This window comes from Xenopus laevis, chromosome 5L (assembly GCF_017654675.1).
Source record: "Xenopus laevis strain J_2021 chromosome 5L, Xenopus_laevis_v10.1, whole genome shotgun sequence".
NCBI lineage: Eukaryota > Metazoa > Chordata > Amphibia > Anura > Pipidae > Xenopus > Xenopus laevis.
The window spans coordinates 129,464,072-129,487,199 of NC_054379.1; the positions used below are offsets into that span (position 1 = coordinate 129,464,072).

Consider the following 23,128-nt stretch of genomic DNA (forward strand, 5'->3'; position numbering starts at 1 on the left):
CCGTTGAGAATACACAATATTATGTGTTCTCCTGACGAAGATCTCAGTAACGGATCAAAACGTTGAGTTCAAATAAAGGATTTATTTTTCTTGCATAACACAAACCCCCGTGAGTGTCGCTACTTTTCGCATAAATATCTATTTACTGTAGCAGGCACACGGGCATATCTATAGTAAACGGAGTGCACCTTTGGAACTTGTGTGTGTGTGTGTGTGTGTATATATATATATATATATATATATATATTCAATTCCCCAAAATCACAGCACTCACGATAATTCGGCTCTCATTGCCTGGGTGTGTGCCACCAATAACCCATACGATCCTCCAATGAAGAAGCCACACTCACAGGTCTTATCCAAAAGTATAAACAATTTATTTAAGAAACGAATGTTTCCGCTGCACCTCAATAAATTTAGTGCTATTAATTATACGCTGATATATATTATATATATATCAGCGTGTAATTAATAGCACTAAATTGGACAGTCCGCATTTACGTACCACCTATATGTGTGAAATCACCCTTACCTCTATGAGAATCATCTACAAAAACTTCCCTTAATTACTTTTAATAATACCCTCAGCTGAAAATGTCAGCTTTTTCATGCAAGTTTTTTTAAATGTCTCTGCCGAAACTCACCCCTGTGCCATTACCATGAAAATCTTTGCAAGTTACAAGATCAAAACTTGGGTCAGTGCCATTTAAAATAAGCCACAGGCATCCCATGTATATGTCTGAAAAGTACAATAAATTGGAAATGAACAGAATTGAAATGTTTTTGGACAACCACTGCTATAATATGTTGTATTTGTGTCGTTGTTTAAAGTCAGTCTTCCATTTCAGTTAATTCTTTGTTTCAAAAAACATGAAATCCTAGGAGAAAAAGAAGCAGGAGTTATAAGCTTGATGCAGACAAGGTATCCTCTACTAATTATTGCCTCTATTGTGGGCTTCACATATGCTTTATTTCTGTTAGTGCTCAGTAAATATATTGGCACAATTTATTCAATGGCTGGGCAATGGGAAGCCTTCCAAATGTTGTTAAACTGCAACTCTCTGCATCTCAATGACAGCAAAAACAGTCAATGCTGGATCTATATATATATATATATATATATATATATATATATATATATATATATATATATATATATAGAGAGAGTTCAGAGCTGGTGCACCAATCAACCAACAAAATGCCTGGGTGCTGGTTATAGATAGCATACGAAAGAAAAAATGAAACCGCACTCCTAGGACTTTAGTGAAAAACACATGGTAGGTTAAACCTACCATGTGTTTTTCACTAAAGTCCTAGGAGTGCGGTTTCATTTTTTCTTTTATATATATATATATATATATATATATATATATATATATATATATATATATATATATATATATATATATCAATGTTCTAGAACACAACTGAATTTACATTTTGGAAGTTGAAAAATGTTATTTACTGGGTCACTGTCCAACTCAGGGTAAACTCGGTAGCAGGTATGAATTGCAAGCTTTACTGGAATCAATGTGCCTGTAAATTCTGACTATATGTTTAGCACTCATAAATATGTCAATGGACAAAGCACTTTAATGGCTTGTTAGTTTCTCTTTAAGCTAAATATTGGCATTGAGCAAGAAAAGAAAAGAAAAAGGAACTTACAATGAGGAAACAGGCACCAAGCATGACAGCTTTGGTTTTAATATCAAGGTCCATTGGGAACTGGATTCCAAAGTTGTCAGAATCGGTAAATATTTCTTTTACACTACCGGTCCACTGTTTGGAGATCATTCCAACCACTGCGCTTTCATCCATTGACTTTACCTAGGAGGAAAATAAAATACGCAAATTAAAGTAAATTCTTGGCATTAGAAGCTGTAGTGTGCAGAATATGAAATATGTTACAGATATGGTATATGCATTTATATCAGTTTTTATAACTGTATTATAACTGAATTTCAGTAAAATAATGGATTAAAAGGTAACGTAGTATCACCCTTTCACCACTTTTGTGATGCCTCATATCAAAAGTTTTACCCTGTAACCTTTTCAACTGGCTAACACGGTACACAACACTTTAACTGGAACCACAGTTTTATCATAAATACAAAAGTCATTTTATGTTCTCACTCCCTGCTTCAAAAGATGTAAAATGTATTTTGGTTACCTCAAAGTTAACATCGGCGCAACAGCTACAAGGTATGCATGGGCCTCTGATTTTCAGAACGCCTTGTCCTCGCTCATCCTGAATAGTAAATTTAGGCAGACATGGATGCCAGTTCTGGACAATATAACCCACAACTGTCCCAGGAGGAGCCTGCACTTCAAGCTGCATGGAAAAATGAAAGTTTAGAGGTTAGTTAGCTCATGATGAACATAGTACTAATGTGTGTGGATGCTACAGGGAATTTCGATTCTAAGTAGGGATGCACCGAATCCAGGATTCGGCCTTTTTCAGCAGGATTCGGATGAATCCTTCTGCCCTGTACCTGAACCATCTCACCCTTGTGTGCACGCACTTTCATGTGTATGCACGCCCGCTGCAAACGATTTGCTAACTTTTTCCGGCAGTAGAGTGGGTATATAGGGGCCCTCCCCTGACCGTGGTGTCTACTTCCTCTACAGTTATCCTACTGCTATGTAACAACCTGCATATCATGAAGAATCTATATAAAGGATAATATAAATAATCTGTTTACTTTAGTATAGCATGACAGCCATCGGGAATGTTATAATTATAAAGACAAAAAAAACAATTCAATTAAGCAAAATAAAGAGTGCAAAGTTGATTAAGAATCATCCCTCTAACAGATACTAACAGCAAAGTAGTAGCCCATTAATACAGGTATGGGGCCTGTTATCCAGAATGCTCAGGACCTGGGGTTGTCCGGATAATGGATCTTTCTGTAATTTGGATCCTCATACCTTATGTCTACTATAAAATCATGTAAACGTTATATAAACCCAATAGGCTGGTTTTGCTTCCAATAAGGATTAATTATATCTTAGTTTGGATCAAGTACAAGGTACTGTTTTATTGTTTACAGAGAAAAAGGAAATAATTTTTAGAAATCTGGATTATTTGATTATAAAGGAGTCTATGGGAGGCAGCCTTTCCGTAATTCGGAGCTTTCTGGATAACAGGTTTACGGATAACGGATCCTATACCTGTACCCTGCTCTAGCTATCATCTGATTTTATAAATGGGAGTTTATATCACTTTACATATAACAAACATTTGAGTAGACAGTGATGTACATGTATGGAATCTGTTACCCAGAATGCAGGGGACCTGGAGTTTCCTGGATTCCATCATTTAGATCACCCTACTTTAAGTCTTCTAGAAAATCATTTAAATCAGATTTATTTTTGATGAGGGGGAGGAGGCCCCTTGTTCCCTGGCAAAGAGAAAGGGATCTAAGGAGCAGTTCAACACTACCTTTTTGATTAAATATTTTAAAAACTGTTTTTAAAGATTATTTGAATGGGGAAATTTATTTCATGAAAGTGTTTTAAAGGTGAACATCCCCTTTAAATAAACCCATTATGATTGTTTGGTCTCCAATAAGGATTAATTATAACTTAGTTAGGATCAAGTACAATGTCCTTTTGTATTATTACAGAGAAAAAGGAAATCATTTAAAAAATGTGAATTATTTGATTAAAATGTAGTCAAAATGGCCTTCCTGTAATTCACACCTTTCTGGATAATGGGTTTCTGTTTAAAGGATCCCATACTAATGAGCAGGCTATAACTATTATTATTAGACTTTAAAGAGAGAAAACAACTAGTATTATTACAGTTTATTCTTCTTCCACAGTACAATGACCATGGAGCCAAGACTTCTAGATCTAGGCAAGAGGTTATTATTGGTGTGACTGCATTGTGCTCTCACTGGTCTCTTTCCTTACATTTGGTGGCCCATTTACTTAGCTCGAGTGAAGGAATAGAGGAAAAAAACTTCGAATTTTGAATGTTTTTTTTGGCTACTTCGACCATCGAATGAGCTACTTCAACCTTCGACTCGAACTAAAAATCATTCGACTATTCGACCATTCGATAGTCGAAGTACTGTCTCTTTAAAAAATTCTTCGACCCCCTAGTTCGCCACCTAAAACCTACCGAGGCCAATGTTAGCCTATGGGGAAGGTCCCCATAGGCTTCCTAACAATTTTCTGATCGAAGGAATATCCTTCGATCGATGGATTAAAATCCTTCAAATCGTTCGATTCCAAGGGTTTAATCGTTCGATGGGATGATTATTCCTTCGATCGTCCGATCGTAGGAATAGCGCTAAATCCCTCGACTTCGGTATTCGAAGTCGAAGGATTTCAATTTGGCAGTCGAATATCGAGGGTTAATTAACCCTCGATATTCGAACCCTAGGTAAATCTGCCCCATACTGTATGTTATTGTGCGAAATCCAAAAAGAATGTACTACAGGGAGGGACTGAAGACAGATACATGAATACACTAGACATACATGAAACTATAGACAAATGTTACACATTAGTTGCTTCACGCACTTTTTGTAGGCAACATGGGAAACAACATGCTGAACATCTGCACGGCCTGTGTAATTTAATAACCTCACGACCCGTGTTATCCACAATTGTCATGATAAAGGGTCGGCTGGGGCCACAGTAATTCCGCGTGCAGCAATCATTTTCTTCTGCAGCAAAGTAGACTCTTTGGCCCATGCTGTTCTTTATCTCATATTTGTTGTTTGTTTCAAAGCCAGTCAGCACTAAAAAGGAAAGAAAAAGCGTGACTGATTTACACAGGGCAAAGTCTACACTGTTAGTCAGCGATGCAACTTCTCCCAGTGCTGCTGCAGGAGTGACACAGGGCATGGGGCAAACACCTAACCGCATGGGAAACATATAAGCAGTGCCCCAGCCTATCGAGTCTTTGCCCTAAACCCCAAGCCTAAATACAGTGCTGAAAAAGAAGCTACAAAACAAAATGATACAGGAGTGTAATGTGAGATAGGGTGTAGGAAGGGTAATCATAGAGCAATAGGTCAAGTTTAAAGCTATAGTGACACTTTAGAAAACATGCAACTTCACATATCACTTGTGGCTTAATAAACAGCTGCAGGATCTAAAGCTCTCTAAAGCTCTCTTATACAAAATAGAAAGGATGCAGCACAGGGTGGTTGTGATTTTTCGTTTTTTCAGTTCAAGCTACTAGAGAGAGACGTGGACATGACATGCTCGACTTATGGCACTATTCAGTGAAACATGTAAGAGTCATTAAATCTTTCAGTGGGGACCTCAGTCTGTCCATTAGAGTAAAGACAATGAATTTTGCAGAGAAAAGCTGTGGCTTAAGCCCTTGTCAAATCTGCCCCTGTATGAAAATTACACCATGAATATGGCAACTTTTTCATCCTTAATAGACTGATTCTGTCCATTGCCTATATTTATCTGTGCTTTCTCCATTGTTATCACATTTCTTGGATCAGAGATCCACTTGCCAATTACATCCTTTCTACACCCATTAGAAAAACTCTGATTACTAGTCTTGAATATTTTGTTCCATATAATATCTAAAAAACTTCTAAATGTTAAATAAAACATGTATATGGCAGAATGTTAGCTTTTAGTAATATCACGTTATTGTACTTTTACATTACTATTTAGAAGATAACTAACCATTGCTTTCGATTTTAGATTTTTAGTATTATCTCCTTCGATAATCAATCAATCTGTAATTTCCCCACAATTGTTGGGAAGTTACAGTGACCATAAAATACCTTTTAGTTTATGGAGCAAATGGAATAGACAAACAAGAAAACATCTTAATATGGAAATAGATATGCTGAAAAGTGTGGCAACAAATTAATTATTTCATTCCCTCTTAAAGGAAAACTATACCCCCCAAACAATGTAGGTCTCTATTAAAAGATACTGAGTAAAACAGCTCATATGTAAAACCCTGCTTCATGTATATGAACCATTATCATAATAATATACTTTTTTAGTAGTATGTGCCATTGGGTAATCATAAATAGAAAATTTCCATTTTAAAAAATAAGGGCCGCCCCCTGAGATCGTACGATTCACTGTGTACACATACAAACCACATGTTAGGTCACATGAGCCAATTAACAGACAGAGTTCTGCCTTTTGCTTCCTCACTTCTTCCTGTTACAGTTAGTGTTGTAGTATTTCTGGTCAGGTGATCTCTGAGGCAGCACAGATAGAGTCACGAAATGGTGGTTCAAGGCAAGAGATGTAAAAGGGCAATATTTATGTAAATATATATTCCAGTTTGGTAAGATTCTTTAATATGTCATTCAATTTGATATAAACTATCTGTTGCTTAAGTATTCATTTTGGGGGTATAGTTTTCCTTTAAATCACATACTACTATATACATCGTAAGAGAGGTAGGTGTATAAGACATTTAGCACATGAAGTAATTTATGTTGCATTAAGAATAATGAACCCCAATTTAGAAAGCCATTATGAAATTTGTAGTTGTATATTCTCTTGTCTGTGTCAGTTTATTGTGGTTTCATATACATACAAAATGCACAAATTGGCTGATGATTAAATCAAACCTAGTGTGGGATGTAAGGGGTATGGCATTCACACTGCTTTGATCATTGGTGTTTTTGCATCATGAAAATAGGAACGAGGTTCAGAGATGTAATATGTAGTATGTCAGTAAATCCTTTATCCTGTCCACCCAATTCATAAGTAAAAAAGGCTTCCCATGTAACACAAACTGTAAAGAGAACTGACAAACCTTCTAGCAGCTCAACTTGTTGGTGAACCAGTATCTGGTCAATCTGTCAAGTTAAAAGATAAGATTTATCAGTAGGTTTGAATAAGAGAACAGCAATGTAACACATGAGAAAGTGGCTCCATAGAGCACAATAGTAATGCTTATTTAGGAAATCTTGTGTTTGATGAAACCACTGCAGTGATACTTCTAGTGACCAGTCAGTTGGTTTGGGCTGGTTTAAGCTAGACAGACAAGGCATGCAAATGTCTTCACTTTTATACTAGTGTAAGAGCCCAAGTACAATTAAAAAACTATAGCTATAACCTTGTTTCATATAAAAATACTTTTTTAATATAAATGTTTCAAAGATATAGGTATTCCACTATATACAGTAGAGACCTTAGATTGTATGTTCCAGTGGAGCCTGGACTGAGGAAGGATATCAAATGAAATGAAGGAGTAAAAATCGATGGTGAATGCAGGCCAATTTATGCACACTCTGTACAAGACAGATCACTGCTAAAGAGCTACAGTGTGGACATGCAACTTCTCTTCCTTAACCCTTAGTGCTGTAGCCAGTAAAACATCAGAGTTTACAGCAAAATAAAGGTGCCCGTACACGGACCAATAAAAGCTGCCAACTTGGTTCCTTCAGACTGAGTCAGCAAATTATTGACTTGTGTATAGGGCCCACCAACAGACATGCCCAACATATATCTGTCTGAAAATTGGCCAGAGGAAGGGCGTAATCAGTTTGTTAACTGGGGCCTATGTAGCGCACATTTGTACAAGTTCAAAACTGGAGCTCATTCATAAACACGGAGCAACTTTGCACCAGCTCAGTAACTGCAAGCAATTAGATATTTGCTTTCATTTACTACATTACAAAAGGTATTTCTTGATTGGTTACTATAGACTTCTATAGTCTTACTAAATGAGCCCCAAACTTTTTACAGGCAGTTGCAGTCTAATGCCACTTCTTGCACTACTGCATTGTTGTACTTGGAGATGCTACATCACTTCTACTTCCTCCTTTCGATAGTGTGTCTATTGATGCAGGGGAACCCGTGTGGTGCAGGCAGGACTTTCATGTCAAGTACAGTTACAGTTAATTCACGTTAAAGCATATGCACCACTGTGTTCATTTTAAAGAATCACATGATCAAAAGGGATTATAATCTTTAGTTACCTGGCTCAAATATTCCAGCCCTGGCGGGCAGTTTGGGATGGCAGCAGGTAATGGCATCCAGGCAGCTCCAGACTGATTTGGCATAGCTTGGCCAGGTTGAACTATAGCATAAACAAGCACAATGGTGAGATGAATAGGCAGCCACTAGCATGTCTCAGTTTGGGAAACACTCTTAAAGGGGAAGTTAATGTAATTTATAGTGGGTATTTATGTCACTTATCATTAGGGTCAGTAATTTTTTTTGATATGCATAATTTATTATTAAATAATATTTAATAATAAATGGTACATTCACATTTTTATTCTACGGTCACTCAACTGGAACAACTGTCCTGCTGAAAATAAACTTTCATCCAATCTTTGGATTGGACAGTAAAATAGCTTTTTTAGTATTTATCTGTATTTTGCACCATCCATCCTTCATTTTTTGCAGCAAGATTCCCCAGTGCTGTAAATTATGGTATGTTGGTATTTTGATTAAATACCCCATTTTTAGACAGTATAATGTCTCAGAGTCTATATGAATGATTTATCAGAGTGCAGTGCAGAGCGGAGTGCAAAGTTCTAAAAAGGGGGAGGGGTGAGCAATCTGCAATGTTTTCTGCACTTTGTGCTCTTTAAAAATTGTCACTGGTAATAAATAGGGATAATTAGGGATTCAGCAAACAGCAGGATAATTCAACATTAAACATAAATATTAAAATATATTCATTATTTCAGCTCTGTTGTCTTTTCAAATTCTTTTTATTGAGTTTGCAATAAAATATACAGTAAATAATTTACATATCTTTTTGATAATCACAAGTGTATGGCTATGCAAAATCATGTATATGTAATTCAAAAAGAATTTGTACAATATAACAGCTCTGTTTTCAAGCCTTTGACTTAGGGGCCGATTCACTAACTTCGAGTGAAGGATTCGAAGGTAAAAAACTTCGAATTTCGAAGGGCTTTTTTTTGGGCTACTTCGACCATCGAATGGGCTACTTCGACCTTCGACTACGACTTCGAATCGAACTATTCGAAGTAAAAATCGTTCGACTATTCGACCATTTGATAGTCGAAGTACTGTCTCTTTAAAAAAAACTTCGACCCCCTAGTTCGCCATCTAAAAGCTACTGCAGTCTATGTTAGCCTATGGGGAAGGTCCCCATAGGCTTGGCTAACTTTTTTTGGTCGAAGAATAATCCTTCGATCGATGGATTAAAATCCTTCGAATCGTTCGAATCAAACGATTATTCCTTTGATCGTTCGATTGAACTATCTGCTCTAAATCCTTCGACTTCGATATTCGAAGTCGAAGGATTTTAATTCCTAGTCGAATATCGAGGGTTAATTAACCCTCGATATTCGACCCATAGTGAATCGGCCCCTTAGTATCATGAATAATCCTCAAATTGCATTTTTTGCCTCTGTTACCATTTTACGATGCTGAGACAATGTGAATTGCTGATATAAACTGTCGACAGATTAAGTCGGCAGCTTTTTGCACAGTGTACGGGGCCTTCTGACGGTTCGTTGATGCAGTCCTCGATCCGTCCACCCGTTTTCTCTTTGTTATGATCCGATCGTTGGGCCCTAGGGTGCATGATCGGATGATATGCCAAAGTGGGTATATCGGGGAGAGATGATGTCGCCAAACAAGTGGATCTCCATATGTATTGCCAGCTTTAGACATTCTTAAATATAATACCTTTAAAATGATACTGACGCTTTACTGACACTCTAATGCTAACTGATAGGGATGTAGCGAACGTCGGAAAAAAAGTTCGCGAACATATTCGCGAACTTGCGCAAAAATGCGAGCGGTTCGCGAACGGTTCGCGAACCCCATAGACTTCAATGGGAAGGCGAACTTTAACATCTAGAAAAGACATTTCTGGCCAGAAAAATGATTTTAAAGTTGTTTAAAGGGTGCAACGACCTGGACAGTGGCATGCCAGAGGGGGATCAAGGGCAAAAATGTATCTGAAAAATCTGCCTGTGTGTGCTTGGAAGAGATAGTGTAGGGGGAGAGCTGTTAGTGATTTCAGGGACAGATGATAGTAAGCTTGCTGGCTAGTAATCTGCTTGATACTGCTCTGTATTGGAGGGACAGAAGTCTGCAGGGATTTGAGGGACATTTTAGCTTAGGTAGCTTTGCTGGCTAGTAATCTACTGTTCTCTTTAAACAACTGCCATACGTTGACCTTGTAGGCATTGTTTGCCCAGTTTTTTTGGACGCAGCCACTGAAGCACAGTTGCCAGAAAAAATATGCCATATAAATGCTGAAAATAGTAATTTTTCGCCATACGTTGACCTTGTAGACATTGTTTGCCCAGTTTTTTGGACGCAGCCACTGAAGCACAGTTGCCAGAAAAATTATGCCATATAAATGCTGAAAATATAAATTTTTTTGGTTGCAGCCACTGAAGCACAGAGGCCAGAAAAATTATGCCATATAAATGCAGAAAATATGCATTTTTTTGGTCGCAGCCACTGAAGCACAGTTGCCAGAATAATTATGCCATATAAATGCTGAAAATATAAATTTTTTTGGTTGCAGCCACTGAAGCACAGAGGCCAGAAAAATTATGCCATATAAATGCAGAAAATATGCATTTTTTTGGTCGCAGCCACTGAAGCACAGTTGCCAGAAAAAATATGCCATATAAATGCTGAAAATAGTCATTTTTTGCCATATACGTTGAGTCAACGTATGGCAAAAAATTACTATTTTCAGCATTTATATGGCATATTTTTTCTGGCCTCTGTGCTTCAGTGGCTGCGGCCAAAAAAACTGGGCAAACAATGCCTACAAGGTCAACGTCGTTGACCTTGTAGGCATTGTTTGCCCAGTTTTTTTGGCCGCAGCCACTGAAGCACAGAGGCCAGAAAAAATATGCCATATAAATGCTGAAAATAGTAATTTTTTTGGTCGCAGCCACTGAAGCACAGTTGCCAGAAAAATTATGCCATATAAATGCTGAAAATATAAATTTTTTTGGTTGCAGCCACTGAAGCACAGAGGCCAGAAAAATTATGCCATATAAATGCTGAAAATATAAATTTTTTTGGTTGCAGCCACTGAAGCACAGAGGCCAGAAAAATTATGCCATATAAATGCAGAAAATATGCATTTTTTTGGTCGCAGCCACTGAAGCACAGTTGCCAGAAAAATTATGCCATATAAATGCAGAAAATATGCATTTTTTTGGACGCAGCCACTGAAGCACAGTTGCCAGAAAAAATATGCCATATAAATGCTGAAAATAGTCATTTTTTGCCATACGTTGACCTTGTAGACATTGTTTGCCCAGTTTTTTTGGTTGCAGCCACTGAAGCACAGAGGCCAGAAAAAATTAAACCAGTAGGGTTTGCACCCTAGTTTGTAACGGTGGCGGAGGGAGGAGGAGGACGCTAAAGGACAGCTGTGTGTGGAGTCATGAGGCTTGAAGAGAAGGACAGCTGCATAGAAGTCAGAACAAGTCTTCCGGCGTGCAGTAACCCTCCGAGATCCACCCCTCATTCATTTTAATAAAGGTCAGGTAATCGACACTTTTGTGACCTAGGCGAGTTCTCTTCTCAGTTACAATCCCTCCTGCTGCACTGAAGGTCCTTTCTGAGAGCACACTTGAGGCTGGGCAAGACAAGAGGTTCATGGCAAATTGTGACAGCTCTGGCCACAGATCAAGCCTGCGCACCCAGTAGTCCAGGGGTTCATCGCTCCTCAGAGTGTCGATATCTGCAGTTAATGCCAGGTAGTCCGCTACCTGCCGGTCGAGGCGTTCTTTGAGGGTGGATCCAGAAGGGTTGTGGCGCTGCCTTGGACAGAAAAACATTTGCATGTCTGACGTTACAGACTGGCCAAAGGGCTTTGTCCTTGCAGGTGTGCTCGTGGCAGGATTACTGGCACCTCTGCCCCTGGAATGTTGATGAGTTCCTGAAGTGACATCACCCTTAAAAGCATTGTACAACATGTTTTGCAGGCTGGTTTGTAAATGCCGCATCTTTTCGGACTTGTGGTATGTTGGTAACATTTCTGACACTTTATGCTTGTACCGAGGGTCTAGTAGCGTTGCGACCCAGTACAGGTCCTTCTCCTTAAGCCTCTTGATACGGGGGTCCTTCAACAGGCATGACAGCATGAAAGACCCCATTCTCACAAGGTTGGATGCAGAGCTATCCATCTCCGCTTCCTCATTATCAAGGACTGCATCATCCACGGTCTCCTCCCCCCAGCCACGTACAAGACCAGGGGTCCCCAAAAGGTCACCACTAGCCCCCTGGGAAGCCTGCTCCTGTTGGTCCTCCTCCTCCTCCTCCACAAAGCCACCTTCCTCCTCTGACTCCACTTCTGGCACCTCTCCCTGCGTTGCAGCAGGTGCCTGGGTTCGTTCTGGTGATTCCGACCAGAAATCGTGCGCTTCCAGCTCCTCGTCACGCTGGTCTACAGCCTCATCTGTCACTCGTCGCACGGCACGCTCCAGGAAGAAAGCGAAGGGTATTAGGTCGCTGATGGTGCCTTCGGTGCGACTGACCATATTTGTCACCTCTTCAAAAGGTCGCATGAGCCTGCAGGCATCGCGCATAAGCACCCAGTAACGGGGGAAAAAAATCCCCAGCTGTGCAGATCCAGTCCTACCACCCAGTTCAAAAAGGTACTCGTTGACGGCCCTTTGTTGTTGCAGCAGACGTTCCAACATAAGGAGCGTTGAATTCCAGCGAGTCTGGCTGTCAGAAATCAAACGCCTGACTGGCATGTTGTAGCGCTGCTGAATGTCAGCAAGGCGTGCCATGGCTGTGTAGGAACGTCTGAAATGGGCCGACACCTTTCTGGACTGGGTGAGAACGTCCTGGAATCCTGGGTACTTGGAGACAAAACGTTGGACTATTAAATTTAACACATGTGCCATGCAGGGCACATGTGTTAAATTGCCTAGTCTCAACGCTGCCAACAGATTGCTTCCATTGTCACACACCACTTTTCCGATCTGCAGTTGGTGTGGGGTCAGCCACCGATCGGCCTGTGACTGCAGAGATGACAGGAGTACAGATCCGGTATGGTTTTTGCTTTCCAGGCACGTCATCCCCAAGACAGCGTGACAACGGCGTACCTGGCACGTCGAATAGCCTAGGGGGAGCTGGGGGTGCACAGGTGTGGAGGAGGAGAAGGAGGACCCAGCAGCAGAGTAAGAAGAAGAAGAAGACGAGGTAGAGAGCGATGGAGGAGTAGAGGTGGTGGCAGAACCGCGTGCAATCCGTGGCGGTGACACCAACTCCACTGTTGTTGTTGAGCTACCCATTCCCTGCTTCCCAGCCATTACCAAGTTCACCCAGTGGGCAGTGTAGGTGACATACCTGCCCTGACCATGCTTGGAGGACCATGCGTCAGTAGTCATATGGACCTTTGGCCCAACACTAAGTGACAGAGATGCGGTAACTTGGCTCTGCACATGTTGGTACAGGTGTGGTATTCCCTTTTTAGAAAAAAAATTGCGGCTGGGTACCTTCCACTGCGGTGTCCCAATTGCTACAAATTTGCGGAAGGCCTCAGAGTCCACCAGCTGGTATGGTAAAAGCTGGCGGGCTAAGAGTGCAGACAAGCCAGCTGTCAGACGCCGGGCAAGGGGGTGACAGTCAGACATTGGCTTCTTACGCTCAAACATGGCCTTCACAGAAACTTGGCTGGTGGCAGATGACTGGGAATGGGAACAGGTGGTCAAGGTGGAAGGCGGAGTGGAGGGTGGTTCAGACGGGTCAAGGAGAGCAGAGGTAGAGCAGTAAGATGCTGGACCAGAAGGAGTGTGGCTTTTAGTTTGCCTGTTGCCTTTGAGGTGTTGCTCCCAAAGTGCTTTGTGCTTGCCGCTCATGTGCCTTCGCATAGAAGTTGTACCTATGTGGCTGTTGGGCTTACCAAGGCTCAGTTTCTGACTGCACTCATTGCAAATTACAATGCTTTTGTCAGAGGCACACACATTAAAAAAATCCCACACTGCTGACTTTTTGGAAGTGTGCGATCTGGCGGTAACAGTAGAAGTTGGCGGAGTTGGCGGTATTGGCGGCAATGGCGGGTGCGTTGGCCGGCTGAACACAGGTGCCGATACATGTTGTTGCCCTGCTGATCCCTGCGGGCTGTCCTCCCTGCTTCTTCTAAGTCTTATTCTCCTACTGCCTCTCTGACTCTCCGTCTCTCCATCTGAACTACCCTCCTCTTGCTCTCTTCTACTAGGCACCCACAAAACATCAATCTCCTCATCATCATTCTCCTCAGATGCATCAATTTCTTCTGACACATCACAGAAGGAAGCAGCAGCGGGGACCTCCTCCTCATCACTCATTATGTCCATCTCTATCGTGTTCTCTGCCAGAATTAAATCTGGTGTAAGGTCCTCATCTCCTTCATCTTCTTCTGGCAATAATGGTTGCGCATTACTCAGTTCAAGAAACTCATTGGAAAATAACTCCTCTGACCCCAGTGAAGAAGGGGCACCGGTGGTGGAGGAAGTGTTACGTGGGGTGGCCATAGCAGTGGAGGATGAGGAGGATGTTGTGGTAAAGTTAGAAACGGTAGAGGATGGGGTGTGCTGTGTAAGCCAGTCAACTACCTCTTCAGCATTTTGGGAGTTCAGGGTCATTGGCTTTTTAAAACTGGGAAATTTGCTAGGGCCACAGGATTGCATAGCAGCACGGCCCCTAGCACGGCCTCTGCGTGGCGGCCTGCCTTTGCCTGGCATTATTTTTAAAAAAACAACAACAACAACAAAAACTCAGTTGGTTTTTCTGGAAACGATAATACACACAGCTAGATGGCGGGTTGAAGAAAACACTGTGCAAATAATGCCTACAAAGTCAACGTATACACTACTACAGCGGTGGATACGGATTACGTAAAATATATGAATGCTGCTTGAAAAAAAGTAACTCAAGTGGTTTTTCTAGAGACGATAATATTATCAATATTTAGACAAAATGTGAACAAGGTCACACAGCTCGATGGCGGGTTGAAGAAAACAGTGTGCAAATAATGCCTACAAGGTCAACGTATACACTACTACAGCGGTGGATACGGATTACGTAAAATATATGAATGCTGCTTGAAAAAAAGTAACTCAAGTGGTTTTTCTAGAGACGATAATATTATCAATATTTAGACAAAATGTGAACAAGCTCACACAGCTCGATGGCGGGTTGAAGAAAACAGTGTGTAAATAATGCCTACAAGGTCAACGTATACACTACTACAGCGGTGGATACGGATTACGTAAAATATATGAATGCTGCTTGAAAAAAAGTAACTCAAGTGGTTTTTCTAGAGACGATAATATTATCAATATTTAGACAAAATGTGAACAAGCTCACACAGCTCGATGGCGGGTTGAAGAAAACACTGTGCAAATAATGCCTACAAGGTCAACGTATACACTACTACAGCGGTGGATACGGATTACGTAAAATATATGAATGCTGCTTGAAAAAAAGTAACTCAAGTGGTTTTTCTAGAGACGATAATATTATCAATATTTAGACAAAATGTGAACAAGCTCACACAGCTCGATGGCGGGTTGAAGAAAACAGTGTGCAAATAATGCCTACAAGGTCAACGTATACACTACTACAGCGGTGGATACGGATTACGTAAAATATATGAATGCTGCTTGAAAAAAAGTAACTCAAGTGGTTTTTCTAGAGACGATAATATTATCAATATTTAGACAAAATGTGAACAAGCTCACACAGCTCGATGGCGGGTTGAAGAAAACACTGTGCAAATAATGCCTACAAGGCCAACGTATACACTACTACAGCGGTGGATACGGATTACGTAAAATATATGAATGCTGCTTGAAAAAAGTGACTCCGGTGTTTTTTCTGGAGACGGTAATATTATGGATATTTAGACAGAATGGGAACAAGGTCACACAGCTCGATGGCGGGTTGAAGAAAACAGTGTGCAAATAATGCCTACAAGGCCAACGTATACACTACTACAGCGGTGGATACGGATTACGTAAAATATATGAATGCTGCTTGAAAAAAGTGACTCCGGTGTTTTTTCTGGAGACGGTAATATTATGGATATTTAGACAGAATGGGAACAAGGTCACACAGCTCGATGGCGGGTTGAAGAAAACAGTGTGCAAATAATGCCTACAAGGCCAACGTATACACTACTACAGCGGTGGATACGGATTACGTAAAATATATGAATGCTGCTTGAAAAAAGTGACTCCGGTGTTTTTTCTGGAGACGGTAATATTATGGATATTTAGACAGAATGGGAACAAGGTCACACAGCTCGATGGCGGGTTGAAGAAAACAGTGTGCAAATAATGCCTACAAGGCCAACGTATACACTACTACAGCGGTGGATACGGATTACGTAAAATATATTATGGCTGCTTGAAAAAAGTGACTCCGGTGTTTTTTCTGGAGACGGTAATATTATGGATATTTAGACAGAATGTGAACAAGGTCACACAGCTCGATGGCGGGTTGAAGAAAACAGTGTGCAAATAATGCCTACAGGGCAAATAATGCCTAAAAGGTCAACTTATACACTACTACAGCGGTAGTAAAATAAAAAAAAGTAAAATAAAAAAAAAATGAATATTAAAAAAAAAAAATTAAAGTTGGTGCTGCTGAACTACTAGGAGCAGCAGATTAGCACACCAGTCCCACTCCCCAACACTGCTAGACTAATAGCACTGGGCTCTTATAGTAGTAGTAGTAGTAGTAGTAGTAAAACAACAAAAAAATAAATAAAAGCAGTCCTTACAAGGACTACTGTTATTGCAGCAGTCAGCAGATGAGATCAGAAGCAGGACAGCTGCCCACTGCAGCTACATACAGAGCACTGCAGTAGAAGGTAGATTACTAGCCAGCAAAGCTACCTAAGCTTAAATGTCCCTCAAACCCCTGCAGACTTCTGTCCCTCCAATAACAGAGCAGTATCAAAACGATTACTAGCCAGCAAACTTTCAACTGTCCCTGAAATCACTAACAGGCAGCAGCTCTCTCCCTACACTATCTCTTCAGCACACACAGGCAGAGTGAAAAAACGCTGCAGGGCTTCGGTTTTTATAGGGAAGGGGAGTGGTCCAGGGGAGAGCTTCCTGATTGGCTGCCATGTACCTGCTGGTCTGGGGTGAGAGGGCAAAAAAAAGCGCCAACAATGGCGAACCCAAAATGGCGAACGTCGCGCGACGTTCGCGAACTTCCGGCGAGCGCGAACACCCGATGTTCGCGCGAACAAGTTCGCCGGCGAACAGTTCGCGACATCTCTACTAACTGACAACTACAGCCCCTCATAGAGGAACTATAGGGGTAAGAAAGGTAATGTAAAAGCATCTGACAAATACTTTTATGGTAAAATTATAAATTATATGCAAAGACAATATTTATTTATTTATTTATTTTTCTTTAAGTTAGCTCTTTTCCATTTTTCCATTTATTGAGCATATTCATTCACAATTGGGTTTACAGATATAGTAAATTGTGCTTCTGTCCAACACAAGATATCAGGAGCTTTTCACAATTTCCCCAAAAATAATACAAAATAGCATTGTTTCAGAATCAATTATTAGATCAGCAATTGCTAGAAAGCTTCACATAACTAAAATGTTAACATTAAATATACAATCATAACAATCATGCCAATGTTAAATCTGCTGGGCATTGCAGAGGGCCTCCCTCTTTGAACCCACGACAGCCTACTACTTCTTCAATTGCTATTTCTGGCCAAGAACCTAAAACTATTGGACTGGAAAGCTATTATAAAGCGTATTTGAGAAAATTAAAAAAATACATTCAAAACACGTGAATATACAACAACCAAGTTTTTACATACGGGAAAAAAAATCCTCTGTGTAACTCTATTAAAGTAAATTACCCAGGCAGTTTAAATAAACTGCACTTTGGGTGGAAATCTTTTATACATTTTAACACAATTTACTATATCTATAAATCCAATGGGGAATGAATGTGCTTCACAAAAGTTGTGTACTTTATATAAGTATGTTTGGTTTACATGGAAAAGTGCTAACAATATATTTCTGACCATTTTAAATGTATATGTACCCAAACATAAATCTAAAACAATCCTATATAATTCTCAGTGGCTCCTTACACAGGTTATTTTAGCATTGGTGAAACATTGGAAGAAATATAAGTCTCTCTTACCTTGGTAAGGCCCTGGAGGAGGATATCCAGCAGGTTGGTACCCAGCAGATGGATATCCATAAGGATTTTGTTGTGGGGTATATCCTGGATAATCTGCATTTGGAAACTCTGTGTTCCCATAACCAAGATTTGGATTAGGTTGATTACCACCTGATAAAAGATATAAATGACCGTCATGATGCAGTGGAGAATGAGAAATTACTGAAAACTGCAATGAAATTTGGGAAAGCTAAAAACAACTGGTTGGCCAAAATCAGCTTGAATCTGCTCATGTTTATGCGTAATTATGCTGCTGATGGACTAGAAAAAATATTAGAGCTCACTCTTTTAAAATCACCAGAAATCCTTTTGTTAGATTTGTTTGTAATGGAATCAGTTATTTGAATGAGCTCTAATACATCTGCTAGGAAAGGAAGCCCCCCTATAAGGATGGATCTGTCAATGAACATCTGACACCCAACTCCTGCAAGAAGACAGGATGAAGACAAACAGATGCTGAGAGAGGGATAGTAAAGATAAACTTAATTATTTCAGAAACAATGCAGAATATTTAATTGATTGTATTTACAAAGTTTATTATTAAAGCATGATGAACCTTATATTAAGTTTTCATTTTCGCGATAGCTCCTCTTTAAGCATTTTAAACAGTGGGTACTCTGTATAAACCATCTTTATTTCTATTTTAACTAAGACGCCATTGATTTTATTAAGTGATCTACAATGTTTAATGCAATACCTTTCATCTCCATGTCACCCAAAAGATTCTAAAAAAAAAAAGGGGGAAAAATAACATTGTTTAAATGACACACCTAACAATTAGTCTTCTAGTATTATTTACTGATTCAAACTGGATCTCACTACACAGATAAATAATGTTACTGTATGCAACCTAGAGATGTCTCCAAAACAAACCCATCCACCGTAACATAGAATAGGATCTGACAACAAATGCATTATGGTCTGTTGAACTAATACTTAACCACAGCTTGATTTATTGTGTAGGTGTAGAGACACATTCAAAATACACTTTGTCAAATTTAAAAGGAGAAAATGTACCTTATTTATTAGTGATGTTAACTCTTAAATTATTCTCATTGTGGGGTTTGGAGGATGCAGGCTGAGGACAGATGGCTGTTGATACAATGTAACGAAATCAGTCAGCTCAGCAAAGTAGTCAGACAGATCAGCAGGAGAGCAGGGGGCTAGGCTTAGGGAACTGTTCCAAACCATTAAAATTATGATAAGTCTGCATATGTTTTGATTGCTGTATATTGCAAAGTTGCTTGAAATTGTCTTTACTTTTCAAAAAGCTAAAGTTATGTTTTTGTGGAGTTCCCCTTTTAATAATAATAATATTAATCATCGTCATTAATAATTTACAGTGTAACCCAGCCCTCTCTAACTGCCAGCCTACGGTCTTTCAACTTGGGAAAAGAGCAGCCGTCTAATGTTTCTTGGAATGGTGCATACAATTACCTCTGGGAATGAGTAAAAGCTGCTTTTGTTTGTTGGTTTATTAGGGACCTGTGCATCTAAACATGGATCACTGGAGGATGTAATGGAATGTAATATGGTGGCAGCTGGGATTCTGAACACACACAAGGGTGTGGCCCATGCAGGCTATTATGGGCATCTTGTGGGGATTATTGCATTAGGATTTTGACAAATTACGGCCACAAATCACTGTTTCTGTTTGTGCAGACTGCACTGGGTTTTCAAAGGATTTACAGAATATCCATTTTTGAAAGTACAGTTTTAATGAATGATGTTGTATTTTTGAGGAGCACTCAAAATCACAGTATAAAGGCAAGGCTAAAGATTTTTTTCACTTTTATTTGACTTTAAGGGGTTTTATTTAACAAAGGTCAAGTTCTTTTTTTCCCCCTATAAATTCTAAGGTAGTTTTCAGTAAAAAAAGTTTAAAAGAAAAAACTTGAATTTTCCAAAATGTATTATACCCTGAAGCTGGAAATAGCTCAAATCCAGAAATATTCCAGCTAAAACCTGTTGAGGTCATGTAGAAGTCCCTTGAACCATTTGAGGATGTTTGTAGCCTTTATGATGTTTGGGATACTTGCGGTGGGTGTTGCTTAAAAACTCAATTAATTCGATTTAGGGATGCACCAAATCCAGGATTCTGCCTTTTTCAGCAGGATTCGGATTATGCCGAATCCTTGTGCCTGGCCGAACCGAATCCGAATCCTAACTTGCATATGTAAATTAGGGGCAGGTAGGGAAATCACGTGACTTAGTAATAAAAGAAGAATTTTTTTCACTTTTTCCTTTCCTGCCCTAATTTGCACAAGCAAATTAGGATTCGGATTTGGTTCGGTATTCGGCCGATTCTTTCACCAAGGATTCGGCCGAATCCCAAATAGTGGATTCGGTGCATCCCTAATTCGATCAATTCAAGCTTTTTTCCATCGAAAACTCAATAAATACGAGTATTCTGGTTTTTCACCCCGAATTCACTGATTCAAGTTTTTTAATAAATAAGAAAACATTCTTATTGTGAGTTTATTCAAGGTATTAAAAACCCTCATAAACCTCACAAACTCGACCTTAAATAAATAACCCCCTGAATGCAGAGAAGAGATTGGGGACCATGGGATCTCTTTATTGGCTAATTAAGTTGCATAATCTGGCAAGCTTCCGCTTTAGCCCCCTCATCAAGTACATTATAAACATCATCATTTTGTTACATACATGATAAAGCTTATGTACTGTTTAGGCTTATTTTTCCAGAAGAGACCACCTCGATGGCTGAAGAACACTGCCAATAGACGTATTGACTAAACCCTTGCCAGTATCAGTTAGTGCAGTCTTTTATATATCAAATGTAGATATGGTGTTTCAATAACACAACAACACCATATATATAACATCAGCTGAGGTCGGATTGTGTTTTCTCTACCATTATTGTACTGTAAAGCTGCACGCATTACCCACAGTGCAGTGCAAGAAAGGCGATACAAGTGATTAAAGGCAGTTGGTGTTCATGGTGCAGCAGCTATGTTCAACCTGTAGGCCAGCAGCACTCTCCAAACTACAACTTCCATCATATACCAACTACCCTTATTTACTGATGCATCCTGGGAGTTGTAGTTTAGCAAAGGCTGGCTACAGAATGAATATTCCATGTGTTAAAGTGCAGATCAAGCAGATCCCGTAACTAATCATGTAACTTCTGTTTGTCACCTAATCAGACATATACAACCAAGCCAGTAAAAACAGTTCTTGATGCCAATCATTCTTATCAATAATAAAGATAAGTAACAGAAAATTGAGGGCTGCTATTGTTTAGCAGAAAAAGCTGGCAACCCTACCACAGGTACAGGATCCATTACCCGGCAATCCATTATGCAGAAGGCCATCTCCCATATACTCCATTTTATCCAAATAATCGAAATGTTTAAAAATGATTTCATTTTTCTTTGAAATAATAAAACAGTACCTTGCACTTGATCCAAACTAAGATATAATTAATCCTTATCGGAGGCAAAATCAGCCTATGGGTTTTATCTAACGTTTAAATGATTTTCTATCAGACTTAAATGAAGATTCCAATTACAGAAAGATTCATTATCCAGGTACCAAGCATTGTGGATAACAGGTCCAATACTTGTATTGTACAGTATATCCAAGTGCAAACAAAGAGCTACACATTCAATAAGATGCAACAGCTCAGAAACTGGGATAGAGAATATATATCTTTATATTTCATTCATTTCCTTTCAGTAAAATTGCTTTCACATATGTGAAAGTGAAGATTTAAGCACATAAGTGATCAGCCAATTTGCAATGATCTGATGTGGGGAAAGTGTAATAGAAGGCGTCACTTTTTGGTCGCCCAGTGACCTTCCACACACACACACACACAGCAATAGGAGACCACTGAGGATCAGATTTTCTATACCAGGGGGTCAGTCTTTTGGTTTGTTTTGTGCACAACTGCCATGAGGTGGAAAACAGCAAATACTCCTTGATTCCTATCATTGCTCGTTCACTCGTGATTATTTTCTTGGGTGTTTTGGCGATGCACCAGGTATCTATCAGAGAGCATTTCATTCACTAGTATTAGGGACCTTACTCATGTGCGTTTGAAGCTGCGCTCCCCTGCGTTCTGGTTTTATTCGTCCAGCCGCAGGGGAGCGCAGGATTAGATGCAATAAATTCTTTTCAATGTAGCTGTCCTCACACAGACGCATGTAAGCGCATAACGCAGGTTGGGACGCAGCATGTTGCATTTTTCCTGCGTTTGGCGCTTACATGTGTCTGTGTGAGTACAGCCGCATTGAAAAAATTCATCGCGTCTACTCCTGCGCTCCCCTGTGGCTGAGCGTATAAAACCGGAACGCAGGGGAGCGCAGCTTCAAACGCCCGTGAATAAGAGCCCTTAGGGTACTGGCACTAGGGAAGATTTGTCACCTGAGTTTAAATTTGCTATTCTGCAAGTGAAAAATCTCCAAGAAATGTTTTTCCACTGGCAATAGTAAAAGTAAATCGCTTTTTTTTTCCCAAAGTTTCCTTGTGAGACAATTTACTTTATTGAAAAAGGGAAAGCATTTTTAGGAAGATTTGTTACCTACGAATCTCACTGTTTCAAGCAGCCCTTTACTCAGGGAACTCAATATACCGTGTGCAATGAACTGTGTGAACCATAAATTGGTTTAAACCCCATGACGTGCCTCATTCTGAAGGGGTTCATGGGAGCTTCTCACACAGTCTAATGCGGGTTTGCTGACACTGCCCTGGACTTGAGGTAAATTCACCACATGCTGCAGAAGAAAACTATGGGCACAGGCAAGAGGCATCAAACAGAAGGAGTTGTAAGTGTCAGTGAGAGTATACTGGAGCACTAGTATTAGGCACACTTCCCCCCACACCACACACTCATATACACATCTACCAGGAACACGTACTCACCTCCTGCATCTGCAACTCACTATTGCTGTAATGAGCTTACTGTGTGTCTGCAATGGTTTATGGAGTAAAGGGAGCGGCCAATCTTCAATGTCAGCACTGACGGGAGCCAATA

The 23,128-nt window shown here is 39.9% G+C and overlaps 1 protein-coding gene across 2 annotated transcripts; it reads right to left on the minus strand.

The window, feature by feature from the left end:
- Positions 1–353: 353 nt before the first annotated feature.
- LOC108717074 (phospholipid scramblase 1) lies at positions 354–23,080 on the minus strand. 2 transcript variants are annotated; one of them, XM_041563394.1, is made up of 9 exons: positions 23,017–23,080; positions 18,827–18,854; positions 18,091–18,240; positions 7,929–8,029; positions 6,761–6,803; positions 4,531–4,751; positions 2,171–2,332; positions 1,666–1,827; positions 354–878 (listed from the first exon to the last, which is right to left on the minus strand). In XM_041563394.1, the coding sequence occupies exons 1-9, from the start codon at positions 23,023–23,025 to the stop codon at positions 849–851; spliced, it is 906 nt and encodes a 301-aa protein (XP_041419328.1). In that variant the 5' UTR covers positions 23,026–23,080; the 3' UTR covers positions 354–848. The 2 variants fall into 2 exon arrangements, with proteins under 2 accessions (XP_041419328.1, XP_041419329.1); XM_041563395.1 differs by lacking the exon at positions 23,017–23,080 and adding an exon at positions 19,147–19,187.
- Between the last annotated feature and the right edge of the window lie 48 nt (positions 23,081–23,128).

Bases quoted from the DNA above. Each gene is read 5' to 3' on its own strand.
- LOC108717074 (XM_041563394.1), bottom strand. The intron at 8,030-18,090 runs GTAAGAGAGACT...TTTATGCTATAG, and splicing joins TCCTCCAGGGCCTTACCAAG to TTCAACCTGGCCAAGCTATG. The intron at 4,752-6,760 runs GTTTGTCAGTTC...TTTCCTTTTTAG, and splicing joins ACAAGTTGAGCTGCTAGAAG to TGCTGACTGGCTTTGAAACA.